This window comes from Canis lupus, chromosome 2 (assembly GCF_011100685.1).
Source record: "Canis lupus familiaris isolate Mischka breed German Shepherd chromosome 2, alternate assembly UU_Cfam_GSD_1.0, whole genome shotgun sequence".
NCBI lineage: Eukaryota > Metazoa > Chordata > Mammalia > Carnivora > Canidae > Canis > Canis lupus.
In genome coordinates, this window is record NC_049223.1 from 54,924,643 (window position 1) to 54,938,486 (window position 13,844).

At 45.9% G+C, this 13,844-nt stretch overlaps 1 protein-coding gene and 2 long non-coding RNA genes across 4 annotated transcripts in view; 2 read left to right on the forward strand and 1 right to left on the reverse strand.

Annotated features, from left to right (window-relative positions):
* The window catches only part of LOC100682662, a 30,901-nt gene extending 19,598 nt beyond the window's left edge, over positions 1–11,303 (forward strand). Inside the window, exons 3-4 of one of the 2 annotated variants that reach the window (XR_005355664.1) lie at positions 996–1,134; positions 11,157–11,303. This is a non-coding gene — a long non-coding RNA (uncharacterized LOC100682662). Of the gene's footprint in view, positions 1–995; positions 1,135–5,183; positions 5,225–11,156 lie in introns of those variants that run through there. The other variant, XR_005355665.1, reaches the window with a different exon arrangement.
* Positions 9,450–12,764, reverse strand: LOC119870292. Its single transcript, XR_005355666.1, has 3 exons — positions 12,582–12,764; positions 11,409–11,530; positions 9,450–10,371 (listed from the first exon to the last, which is right to left on the reverse strand). It is a non-coding gene; the product is annotated as an uncharacterized LOC119870292 (long non-coding RNA).
* Positions 12,765–12,770: 6 nt separating this feature from the next.
* Positions 12,771–13,313, forward strand: H2BL1 (H2B.L histone variant 1). The gene has a single exon (XM_038530811.1). The coding sequence runs from the start codon at positions 12,885–12,887 to the stop codon at positions 13,242–13,244; it is 360 nt and encodes a 119-aa protein (XP_038386739.1). The 5' UTR covers positions 12,771–12,884; the 3' UTR covers positions 13,245–13,313.
* Positions 13,314–13,844: the final 531 nt, after the last annotated feature.

Sequence of the window (13,844 nt, forward strand, 5' to 3'; positions counted from 1 at the left end):
AGGAATAGTTCATATTGAACCCCCTTCACTGGAGTAGCTGCTGGAGAAACAGGGACAGGGATGAAGCAGCCAGAACACCATGGACAGAGACCCACACCAGCCAAGGCCAAGAGTCAGAGCAGCCCCATGGGGCCACCAGTGGTAGAGGAAATGCCTTGGTAGCCAGTAGGGCTGTGCTTAAAAGCACAAGAGAAAACTCCTGAGGATTCCTTAAATTAGTCCCTGGATTTTTTTCTGATGTAAATGTGTGACCTTGGGGTTATAAATACTTTAGTTATAATCTTAAAACAGCCAATTATTAGCTGTGTTTTCTTGGGCAAATTGCTAAACATCTCTGGACCTCATTTTTTCATTGTTAAATAGGGATAATAATATCACTGTTAGGTGTTAGGATTGCTATGAGGTTTTAAGAGCATGTGGTTGGAGTGTCTGACTGGCTCAGTCAGTAGAGCAGATGATTCTTGAGCTCAGTGTCATAAGTTCAAGCCCCATGTTGGTTGTAGAGATGACTTAAACGTAATTTTTAAAATCTTAAAAAGTAAAAGTAAGTGAAAAGCATGTGGTGTTTGAACAATGGCAACTGTTTTTATTATAATTACTATTAGTATTATTATTATTAAATTTTAGGAAACCTGAAATACCCAAAAGCTGGTTAGTATAGATTAAATTAATACTACTTAAAAACTATTATTAGGATCCAGCTCTCCCCTCAAGCTCTTGTGCTCTGGGAAGCATGAGATAACATTACAAGTAAGTACACAGCTTGGGCAATTTATTTAAGTCCCTTGAGCTCACTTTCTGTGTAACGGGGTATTAGTAATACCTGCCCCTTGTCCTCATGGGGTGGTTGTGGGGTCCCCTTCCAGCAATGGGCACAGAAAACCTTTTGTAAAGAGCTGTTCAAATATCACTGATGTCCAGCTGTCGTCTTTCCCACCAGCTCTGCTTTATGAAGCTCCTGGGACAGAGAAAACTCATTTTCGGGCTATTTTCAGGTCTGTAAGATGCAGCTGCTCAGAATCAATCGCTGTACAGCCAGAAGATTCTACAAGCCACCTGTTAAGGCTGCTGGATGCAGAAGCCCTGGGACAATCTTCCCCAAGCTCCTGACTTGCATTGCTCAAGGGACCAAAGGTAAATATCTTTTTCCTACTGTTTTGCTGTATTTACTTCCTGTTGCCTGACTACTTGCCTCCAGCATCAGTAATAGCCTCCAAACCCTTGAGTATATTTCTTTTCCATCCGCTCTTTCCCTGTTAGCAACAGCATTTACGGTGCCTCTAAAGAGCCAAGTCCTGGAAATTACCGCCCAAAAAAGCACTCAAAGTAGTAGAGGGATAATTTTCTCCCTTGTGTTCTCACACACTGAACGGTGTGACTCCAGTCCTCAGAGCCCAGGAAAAACTACCTTAAACCACTGGGCAAACTTTTCTTGCTCAGGTGCATATGTGCAAAAGGGGGATAATACTGATTCTCTGAGAAGAAAGTTAAATCCAACTCAAAGGTTTAAAAAAAAAAAGTTCAGACTTGAAATAAAATTTAAATTTAGGATTTAGGGATCCCTGGGTGGCGCAGCGGTTTGGCGCCTGCCTTTGGCTCAGGGCGCGATCCTGGAGACCCGGCATCGAATCCCACGTCGGGCTCCCGGTGCATGGAGCCTGCTTCTCCCTCTGCCTGTGTCTCTGCCTCTCTCTCTCTTTCTCTGTGTGACTATCATAAATAAATAAAAATTAAAATAAATAATAAAAATAAATTTAGGATTTAGAAGAAGGAAGATTTGAAAAAACAAAAAAAAAAATACAAGAAAGGAGAATGTAAGACCTTAGAAATGTGAAATATGAGAGAAGGGACAATGAACCGAAAGAGATAATATGTTTACATACTAGAAGGAAACTGAAGATGATGGGTAGCTGTTTGGGAGCTTAAAAAAAATATACAACCTGGAAGAATGAGGATGATAGAAATCATAGCTCAAGGTGCTGAGAATAGCAGGATTTTACAGATTTAGGGATGGGAAGGGCAGCCTCAAAAGAAATTCTTTCCAATCGTTTGTGATATTGAAGGAAACAGCAGACAGCTGTTCTCCAGGAGAGGATGGGCTTAACCTTCAATAGGAGGGATTTAGGATAGACATTAGAAAATACCCAGGTATAAGTGTTGTGAGAAAAATGTGGAAACTCCAGCTCTGAGGATGTTAGGCATTAATAAGAGTGGCCACTGTCTTGTAGTCGTGGCTTCAGGACAAAACTGAGCTTTCAAAGGTCCCTCCATCCATATGCAACTATGACTCTCCATGAAGTTTTCTCCAGTCCAATTCCTTCTTTACCGTGTGTGGTAGAACATAGGAGATTCCTTCAGAAGTCTTTGCTGTTTTCTGAGTGTATCTGAGTCAGCTTCTAAATCTGGTCCACCTCTCTGACCTGCACCTTGAATTTTCCTTTAAAATGTTTCCCAGGGACGCTTGGGTGGCTCAGTGGTTGAGCACCTGCCTTGGGCCCAGGGCGTGACCCAGGGGTCCCAGGATCGAGTCCCGTGTCAGGCTCCCTGCATGGAGCCCGCTGCTCCCTCTGCCTCTGCCTCTGCCTCTGTGTCTCTCATGAATAAATAAATAAAATTTAAAAAAAAAAAAAAAAGGTTCCCATGGAACTCCAAGAGCAAGAGCCCGTATTTCTCTCTGTATCCCTGGCCCACCCTGTGCCCAGCACAGATTGTACTTGACAAAGAGCCTCAGAACAGCCTTCAACTCTGAGAAGTAAAGAAAACCACTGCAATAAAATAAAATATGGTTTGTGGAAACATCAGCGATACCAGAGAGAAATGGGTTGAGCTCCGGCCTCCGCCAGAGCAAGTTGGCTGCAGAGCCCCGACGTCCCGCTGAGGAGGGATGCCTGCGGGCCCTGAGCTCGGAGAACTGACCAGGGCCCCGTTGTCCGGTTCAGGTTGAACTTTCACCCCTGAGCAGTGCAACCCACAGGAGCTACAGGGGCAGGGAGACTGCGAGGGTCGGCGAGGGCCTGAGTGCGGGTCCAGCCACCCCGGTCCCCGGTCCCCAGTCCCCGGTCCCCGGCCAGCGCTCAGCCCTGCTCTCAGCCGCCCAGCCCAGGCCCCACGGGGACCCTGTCTCTCTCCAAAGCCAGTTGCTCACGCATCATCTTCAAGGTTTTGTCTTATCTTTATAACCCCGATTCCTCTTCTTAAGATTCATATTCATTTGCTTAACATTTGTCTTTACGTTGTCTTTAAGTAAACCTCTGAATTTCGCTTATACTACTCATATGTAATGAGAAATTAGGGCTTTATATGCTGGTCACGTTTTTTTCTTTTTTAAATTAAATCCGTAATTTTAAAAATAAAAAAGATATATGAACGTGCTCCCCAGGATTTCCCCCAGTAGTGGAAATTCTACCCAGGGTTAAAATTCAAGCTATAGCCTAGCTACTCTTCATTTTTTTCCTCCACCAAGATGTCCATGGGTGCTATTCACAAGGCCACCATCCTCCTGCATGAGCGCCTGAACTTCTAACAGAAAATCTGGAGCAACACTGTATTATTTTCTCATTCAAGGTGGTATATGAGAACACAAGAGAATGATCACAATTATAGGGATAACCATGAAATCACTAATACTTTCCTCATAGAGCTGTTGAGGGGCTAAAACGGAACAATGAGCCTTTAGCATGGTGCTTGGCACACAGTCAGTACTCAATAATTTGTTCCTGTTTTGTTAACATGAATTATTCATCAATTTTGGTGATTTCTCTTCTTTTTTCATAAAAGAAGAGTGACATGACCTCACTACTCATGGTCACTGTGTCTGAGGACCCTGGCCACCACTCACACCAGTGGGAGCTGCTCCAAGAAGATGGTGAATGCTCCACACAGAGCACTTTCTCCCAGTCTCCAGGAAATTATTTTTCTATTTTTCTATTAATTCTATTAATTCATGGACTATGGAGTATGAGTCCGTATCTATTTTCTGTTTATATTACAGCTGAGAAAACTTAGGTCCTTATAGAATCTTTTCCATTTAGAACTTTATCTTATTTCTCCATGTAGCATTACTCTGGCTCTGACATACTCCTGGTTTCTAAAGAAACCCACAACCACATTATGAAGAAAAATGTGAACTTCTGTTGGAGATTTACATGGGATAAAATAGTTACCTACGTTTCTATGAACACTTATACGAAATACGGAAAGATAAACCCCAAAACTTTTATTGTAAATGAAGTCGCTAGGAGACACAAGCAAACCGTGACCAGGTATAAAATAGTCATTGTATTCCAAAGAATATCCATCTATTCTTTTGTTTATTCATTCTATTCTATACATATTTTTGGACCAGTATTTATTTATTTATTCATTCTATTTAAAATACTTTTTTCAGACCACTGTGATAAGAGATTCTTTTTGATCAAGTCACCTACAGTTCAGTAAAGAAGACAATACATGTGTAATATTTTTTTTAAGATTTTATTTTTTTATTCATGAGAGACCCAGAGAGAGGCAGAGACCCAGGCAGAGGGAGAAGCAGGCTCCGTGCAGGGAGCCCGATGCGGGACTCGATCCCGGGACCCTGGGGTCACGCCTTGGGCCAAAGGCAGACGCTCAACTGCTGAGCCCCAGGGGTCCCAATACATGTGTAATATTAAGCAACATTAGGTAAATATCTCACCATTTAGCTTCTAACCTTCCATCGTGGGGGTACCCTGCGTTTGTGTACCCCCTTGGAATTTTTACTGACTACTCTATAACACACGCAGTTAAGTCATAGTGAGCGCCACTTAAATTTTGTCTTGGCACAAGGCATCTTCAGACATAAAGCCAACACAACTCATCTGAGATTTTTTTTTTATTATTAAATACCAAAAAGAAAAAAATTAAAGAAAACAATACAACAGGAGCACCTGGGTGGCTCAGTTGGTTGGGCGGCTGACTCTTGATTTCTACGCAGGTCATGATCTCAGGGTCATGAGATCGGGCTCCACTCTCAGTGGGGAGTCCGCTTGGGATTCTCTCCCTCCTACCCCTGACCTCCCCCCCCCACATGCTCACTCTCTCTAGAAAATAAATACATTTTTTAAAAAGAAAATAATATTTTAAAGAAAAGAAAAAAGAATGTAATGGACATCTGTAACATTTTTTTGTCATATTTGCAATAGATTTCTTTTTATTTTTTTAAGATTTTATTTATTTATTCATGAGAGACACAGAGACAGAGGCAGAGACACAAGCAGAGGGAGAAGCAGGCTCCATGCAGGGAGCTCCATGTGGGACTCGATCCCGGGACTCCAGGATCACTGCCCTGGGCCAAAGGGAGGTGCTAAACCACTGAGCCACCCGAGCGTCCCCTATTTCTCTTTTTAAAAACAATTAAATAAAACATTACAGATACCATGAAAGCCCCACTCTGATCCTTCTCCATCCCTCCCTTTCTCCCCACAAGAGGTAACCAGCCTGCCGCTGGGCAATAGGAATGCTTCCCATGTGTTTTTCATAGTCACGCTGCACATGTCTAAGTCTATAAACGGTCTATGCTATTGTTTTATGCTTCACTTTTTACATAAGGGATATCATACCTTACATATCATTTTGCAACTGGCTTTTTTCTCACCAGGATCTAAGTTTTGTGCATAGACCCCGGTTCATTTGTTACAATTGCTTCAGATTATTCCACCATATGAAAAATCATAGTTTATTCAGCCATTTCCCTACTGAGGGACAGCTTGTTCCACCTCCTTTTCTGTCCAAGCGTCACTCCAGGGGACATCCGTGCACTTGCCTCTGCACGCACATGTGCATGCATTCTTCTAGAGCAGCCCTGGATCACGGGTGCTGAGCTGTAGGACGTAAGCGTCTTTATATATATATATATATATATATATATATATATATATATATATATAATTTATTTATTCACGAGGGACAGAGAGAGAGAGAGGAGAGGCAGAGACACAGGCAGAGGGAAAAGCAGGCTCCATGCAGGGAGCCCGATGTGGGACTCGATCCCAGGACCCCGGGGTCACGCCCTGGGCCAAGGCAGACACTCAACCGCTGAGCCCCCCGGGATCCCCGGGCTGAGCATCTTTACCGGCTGGGCCGTGGCCAGAGTCGCCGCCAGGTGACCTAGCACCTGACACTCTGCTCACGGTGTGACCGCCAATAACTGTCAGCTGCTCCCGCCGTCTCCCGTGTCCACCGTTAGCGCGGGAATTCACTGCTGTGCGTCAGTGGGTGTGAAGTACACTCTGTGGCTTTAGTTTGCCCCCCTGCTTCCTCCTGCACGTCCCTTGTGGAGCAGGCCCAGCTGGCAGCTGTGAGGCAGGAGGCCCCCCTGTCCCCCCCAAGGTGTGGGGATGCCGCAGCAGGTGCGGTGGGACCCGCAGCAGGTGGCGCAGCAGCAGCGCCCCAGGGCGCCCGCACCCCGATGGGGGGTTCAGGTCCCATTGCGCTGCCACCTGCTCTACAGTCTGAGGCAAATCACCTCTGTTCCCCCTCGCACCCCCCAAAAGAACGGCTGCCGTGGGCAGGACCCGTGTCACCTGGTTGCTGCACGACCCCACCGGGTTGACGCTGGGAAGCACTTGGACAGCGTCTACACCCCGAGTCCGCGCTCAGTAAAGGTCAGCGTCAAACCAGAGACGTCCTGTGCCTCTTGGCCAGGCCCCAAATCCATCGTGGGATCTGGCCCATTCTCTCGAAGACAGTTCCTCCCCCCACAGCCCCCCTGCCCGGGTCAGACCTGTCGTGGGTCACTTGGGGGCCACTGGGCAATGACAGTGCCACCCTGTTCTAATCCCTCTTGGGCCCAGCCCGAGACCACCTCTCTCCAGCGTCACTTGGAGCCCATTAGTCCATGCTTCGAGTTCTCGTGACTCTCGAGTAGAGTAACTCACCGCAGGCTACGACCCAGGACACCGTGGCCACCCAGCCACCCCCTGCCCCCGGGATACAACCTTCCAGCGGAGCTGTGGGTCCGCCGGTGCTGCCGCTCACCCCCTTTCTCCTGCATGGAACAGCCCCCCCGCCCCGGGCCCACTAACGAGGGACCGGGTGCCTGGGTGTCTAACCGGCCTCCACTAACCTCCTGGCCCCCAGCCTCCTGGCCAGGGGCCCGCGAGCAGCTGTTAGTCCCACCCCGTGTTTGGCAAGCTCTCCCCCTTATTACCCAACCTAAGAGGAAAACCCGTTTAACGATGCTCCTCGATTGATTCGGGCGGCGTTTCATGACCGTTGGGCGAAGCGGTCCTACCACAGGGCCTACCATAGTGTGTGAACCAGAACTCAAGACAGAAGTGACATTTTTCTTATGCCTGTTGTCCCAACACACGTTCTGTGTTGTCGTTGTTGACGACCTCAGACTCACGGGGAACTTCCTCGGGGGCTGACCACCTGCTCTTCACTCCCAAGCTAATTCCTTCAGGTTCTTACTCTGCACAAAGCTAATCTCATTACTCCTTCTGGGGTCACCTGAGAACAATGACCCAGCTTTGAGATTAGCCAAAGCAGGATGCAGGCGGCTCCACTACCGAAGGCCAGGCCTCCGCCTGCAGAGCTTAGCAGTGTCGGCCTCAGGAACCCAGCAGGAAAGCGAGGATAAAGTCGAAGAGAAACGACCCAGGCCAGAGCCAGAGCGTTGCCAGCACGGCAGCCAAGGGGAGCGTGGGAAGTGCGTTTTACCCACCCACCCCCACACCCGGAACCACGAGGCGGGTAAGACACCAAAGCACAGTGGGCCCAGCCTCGTTCCCCCATCTCCTCCGTACCCCCCGTCTGCTCCTTGGAAGCACTGAAAAAGCTTTTTGGCAAAGTTAGCCTCAGTTTAAATGCACAGAAACACGTTTACACCAAAGTCTGCATCTCTTCATGTCCTTGAACCTGGGGTCCCCTTGGCCAGAGAGCACGGCCCACCCTCTCTCTGCCACTCCCCCCGCTACTCACCTGTCCCCCTCCAGCCTCTTCCTCCCACCTGCTCCACCTTTCCTTCCAGTTGGTATACGGTTGTTAGGTTCCGGCTACAACACAGCGACCTGGCAATCCTCCGCATTATCAAATACTCGCCACAGCACGTGTCGTCACACACAGCACGTGTCGCCACACCATGTGTGTCCACACAACGTTATCACGATGCTGTGTCCCCTGTGCCTCTCCATGGATGGAACCGGAGCTTCGTATCTCTGAGCCGCCCTCATCCACTTGACCCCTCTCCCACCCGCTTCCCTTCTGGGAACCACCAGTCCTCTGCATTTACGAGCCTGTTTCTGTTTTGTGTTTGTTCATTCATTTTGTTTTCTACATTCCACATATAAGCGAAACCATATTTTTGTCTTTCTCTGACTTAGTTCACTTATCATAATATACTCTAGTCCATCCATGTTGTTGCGAATGGCAAGATCTCATTTTCTATGGCTGAATAATATCCCCTATATCTGTGTGGGTGTGTGTGTGAGAGAGAGATATGTATATATCCCACATACATAATATCTCATGTCTCTCTCTCACATCTTCTTTATCCACGCATCTATCACTGGACACTTGAGTTCCTTCCATAACTCGGCTATTATAAACAATGTTGTGCTTAAAAATAGGGATGCATATATCCTTTTGAATTAGTATTTTTGTTTTCCCCAGGTAAATACCTAGAAGTGAAATTGCTGGATCATGTGGTACTTTTTAGTTTTCTGAGGAACCTCCATACTGCATTCTACTGTGGCTGTAGAATTCCCACAAACAGTGCACAAGGATTGACCCTTCTCCTCATCTTCCCCCACACTTGTTATTCCTTACCTTTTTTGATACTGACAGGTGGGAGGTCTCACCTCATTTTGGTTTTGATTTGCATTTCCCTGGTCATCGTTGATGATGAGCGTCTTTGCACATGTCTGGTGGCCATCTGGATATCTTCTTTGGAAAAATGTCTTTCCAGGTCCTCTACCCATTTTTTATTGTGATTGTTTCAGGGGTAGGGGGGTGTTGAATTGTATGAGTTTCAACCCTGGCCGTACATTAAAAGAACTTAAAAAAAAAAAATGTCTGAGCTTCACCCCTGTAGAAGCTGCTTCATTTGGACTGGGGTCTAGACCTGGAATGTTTGGCTCGTTGGTTATAATCTCCCCAGGTGACTTCAGTGTGCATCCAAGCTTGAAAACAACAGCCTTACCTGAAACCTGGTTCTCCCCTGACCAACAAGTTTCCTTTGCCTCTTGCTGGAGAATACACATCCTCCCATGCCTGAAAACCATCAGCCAAGCCAAGCTAATCAAGCTCAGGCTCTTCGAGACCATAGTCTCCCATTCTCATGTAAGAACAAAGCAAAACCAAAAAAATCATATCTTTACTCACCCAGGCATCCCGACAGTATTTTTAATATATTTCTCATGGGGATTCCTGGGGGGCTCAGCAGTTGAGCGCCTGCCTTCGGCTCCAGGTGTGACCCCGGGGTCCTGGGATTGAATCTCACATTGGGCTCCCCACAGAGAGTCTGCTTCTCCCTCTGCCTGGGTCTCTGCCTCTCTCTCTGTGACTCTCAGGAAGGAAGAAATAAAATCTTTAAAAACATATGTTTGGTCCATCTCCTAAGGGCAATATTATTCGTCTCTAATATCTGTATGATCAGCGACCCAGAGCTTCCCTGACAATGTCATCCTATTGATGGTGGCCCTCAAAGTTGTGCATTTCCCAGATTCCTTACCTAGCGACATGGGATGTGCAGATGAAACTAAGGATATTGAGATGTGGAGAAGAGCCTGGATTATCCAGGTGGACCCAACGTAATCACAAGGGTCCCTATAAGTGGAGAGGGAGGCAGGACTCTGTGTCAGTGATACACCATGAGTTAACTTGATCATCTATTGCTGGCTTCCAAGGTAGAGGAGAAGCCAAGAAACACAGGTAGCCTCCAGGAGATGGAAGAGGTAAGGAAACAGATTTTCCCCTAGAGCCTTCAGAAGGAATCCAGCCCTGCTGACTCTCGATGTTAGCCCAGTGAAACCCACTCAGACTGATTCCACCACTAGAATTGTAAGGTCGTTTGTGTTGTTTGAAGCCATTCAATTTATGGTAATTTGTTACAGCTGCAGCAGAAAACTAACACAGTGGCGGTAAAAATGTTCCCAGAGTACACTCACACCTGCCAGGGCGTGTTTTTGGCTTCAAGTTAGTGTCACCTCTGCTACAGCTCCTGTGGAATAATCACTGAGAGTCTTGGTGATGACCTTGAGTCATGACTAGGCCTTCAGCCATAAAGGGAAGAATAAGCAATTGTAACACAGTATACGTACTTGCAGACCTACCAGGAGTGCGCGTGTTTTTTCATGGGAGACATACAATCCATGCCCCAGATGGACAATGTGATCAAGCACAAAACAAGAGCTGGGAAAAATTCATGAAATGGTTGTTAACTTTTTTTTTAAGATTTATTTATGATAAACATAGAGAGAGAGAGAGAGAAGCAGAGACACAGGAGGAGGGAGAAGCAGGCTCCATGCAGGGAGCCCGACGCGGGACTCGATCCTGGGACTCCAGGATCACGCCCTGGGCCAAAGGCAGGCGCTAAACCACTGAGCCACCCAGGGATCCCCAGTTGTTAACTTTCAATTCCAGCTACACTAGAGCAGGTCAGAGACCACAGACCTCAGGCCTCTGGCACATTGGTCCTCACTCCTTTCACTCTCCTGTGTCCCCTGCTAAGGACATCAGGTTTTGTTCTAAGGCAACGACCTTGAGGGGCAGGGCAGAGGAGAAGAGAGGACAGATGGAGGACTTCCCAGTGCTCATTCCCAGGGTAGATGGATGCAAAATAATCAGATTTGCTCCATTGTCCAAACTGATAATCCAACAGGCATCTCCTGAAGGTCATTATGCTAAACAGTGTCTGTCCCTTGTTCCAGACTGTCTGGAGGAGGAGGGAGGGGGAAGGAAGAGAAAAACCCACATATCAGCGGTGAGCTCATGCATATTTTAGAATGAATCATTAAATTTTAAAAGGGGAATTTGGGTTAACCCAAAAGTAGCCAGAAATTTTGTAGAATCAGTATTCCTCATTTTCCCAACTTCCTGACCATCAGTATCTTAGCATACAGCTTATTTTGTCTTGAAAGCCTTTTGCATTTAACTTCTGTAATGTATCATCACACCCTCCCTTCTCCCCCACGCAGTCTCAACCGATCGAGAGTCATAGGGATTAGAAAGACAAGGATCGAAATGTCGGTTTTATGACCGCTGAGCTTTTGGAGGAGAGCCCTATGTGTGGGGCAACAACAGGCTTTCTTTTAGAGCACCTCTGAGGTAAGCAAAATGACCTCCTCCGTTAAGGCCGGCTAGTGAGGGTGGCCCGACCCCAGGAGCAGAGCTGCCCACGGCCAAGGTCTCAACAAGAGTCCAGAAGGGGCTGCCACAGGCTTACCTACCTTCTCCCTACCTCAGCGACCCCAGGGAGGGTTGTCCCAGGAGCACAGGCCAAGAACACTACACTCCTCAGCTTGGGTACGTGAAGAACAGGGAGTGAACCTTCTCCACCTGATAGCTTCTGCTAAATGATCACAAATAAAACTATGCTGTAATTAAGCTAACGAAGTAATTATATCTGGAGAAATCCTGAAAGCAAAATTAGCAAGGGCTGACTGAAGATCCATCACCACAAAGCGTGCTTAGAAGCAGCAGCCTCCAACTCAGGATGACGCAGAGTTTGAGGCGTGTGGCTAGGAATAAATAAAGTCCGGACATTCACCAATGATGCCTGTGCTCTTTAGAAATCAGAACCTGTTCAAAGTTTTCCCTGTAATAGCATTTTTCCTACTCACCTTATTTCAGATCTACTTTCTGGAGTTACGGAAAAGGGGGAGTAATTACATGTAGCATTCCAGAAATGACACACAGCCCGGCCTATCTTATCTGTGAAGCCACCTGCAGGGAAGAATTTTTCCCCGTAGCATTCATAGCTGTGGCAGTTGTGCACTATTGAAATACCTGGGAGTTGGGATTTTTCTAGTTACTCCTGTTTATTTTTATTTTTATCCAGGGACAGAATTTGATTAAGAAGATAATGGAGTTAATTTTTTGTTTTTTTGTTTTTTTTCAGCATGAATATCAACACATGAGCAAGAGTGACCCCACATTTCTGGTTAATAGTGACAGATGAGCTATGGTATCACGTAAAAAGCAAACCATGTAATGAAATACGTGAAATTTTCAAGAATGGTATTAATATCGTCTTAAAAACTTAATGCACGTGACTCACATATATTAATTTAGACAGCAAAGTCGGACAGTTTTTGTTTTACTCTCCTTTTGTACATAGTTGCTTATATGGAGTTGGGGGTTCAGATTTATTTTAAATAGGATTCATTTCTAAATTAATTTGTAAAAGCCGATGAACTATATTTACTTGTATTATAAAATAATCACTGCAAGTTTTTTAATGGCTTATTGCTCCTAAGCTTATAAAATGACTTCATGAAACTTTTAGAGACAGAGGTTCCCCCATAAAAGGCTCATGGTACATTTTCCTTTGTGTTCCCGCCACCAACTCGCCAATTTGATGAGATCTGTCCAATTCTGAAAATATCGTATGTTATGCTTACAAAAACTGCCAAGAGATAGAGTAGGAGAAATGAGCACTCTCTTCTGCCCTGAAGCCAACTCGATCCTTCTACAACACTCTATCCTCTTAGGAAAGCTTTAGGTTGGCCAAGAACCAGATTTTCCCTTGACAACAAATGAGTGCTGTTGCTAGGTGATTGTGACATAGGAAGGGTAACCTCCAATCAAAGAGAAGCCCCAAAAGGCTGATTGTGGCATGCCAATATAAATATGAGAGCTCCCCGCCACCACTGTTAGGCCCTTCTCCTCTCCACTCGTAACTGCCAAGGGGAACAACATCTGCAATGGCCAGATCCATCACCAGAAAAACCAGAGGACGTCAAAGCCCAATCTCCAGAAAGAAATCACATTCCAGCACCAATTTTGGCCATAGAAATTATTCACTCTATGTAAACAGGGTCCTAAAGGAAGTGGTTCCCCAGAGGGGCATATCATCTCGCACCTTGGACATCATGAACACCCTGATCAATGACATCTTTGAGCTCATTTCTATGGAAGCCTGCAGCCTGATGTGCTTCAGAAATCGCTGTACCCTCACCCCGGAAGATCTAGAGAAGGCAGTGTACTTGGTGTTGCCCACGAAACTAGCTAAGTATGCGGTGGCTTTTGGAAGTGAAGCTGTCCAAAGATATGTCCACTCCTAAACTCCATATACCAGCTTAATTAAATCTTGGGGAAAGTAAATCGAACTTACTACCCAAATAATCACTCCACTCCAGAATTCATTCTTCCTTTTTTTATATCATAGCGGTATTTCCTGGTATAACCCCCCCTACCTGTCCCCGACCCTTGTCTCTAGAGAAGAATTATTCTCTTGTGATTTTACCTTGTAACGATTTGGCTAGTTAGGTTTTTCTGACACCTGCTCCCTGCCCAAGTTCTACCCAGAACGCTTGTTTTTCCTGGGAGTGTGTAAATCTCATATAAATTCAGTGCTTGTTGTATTGGTATCGTTAACCATGTACAGGATGGCTCAAGCTGGTTATTCCAATCCCCGGGTCACACTGACTTTGAGCTTATGGGTTTATGAAGACATTTTAATCAGGAGTATGCCGGCACTGAAGATTTTTTTAATCAACAAACTGTTTTCTAAAGCAAACTATATTCAACCAATTCAGTTCCTTAACGAATCTCTCTACAGTGTGTCAGTGATTTCCTTCGTTTTGTTTCTTAGTTCCTGATTTTCAACAAGTTCTGTCCATATCCATGTACATTTTATCTTTACATTTATTTTTTTAAGATTT

Excerpts from the sequence above, each read along its gene's own strand:
- H2BL1 (XM_038530811.1), top strand. The coding sequence starts at position 12,885 with ATGGCCAGATCCATCACCAGAAAAACCAGAGGACGTCAAAGCCCAATC.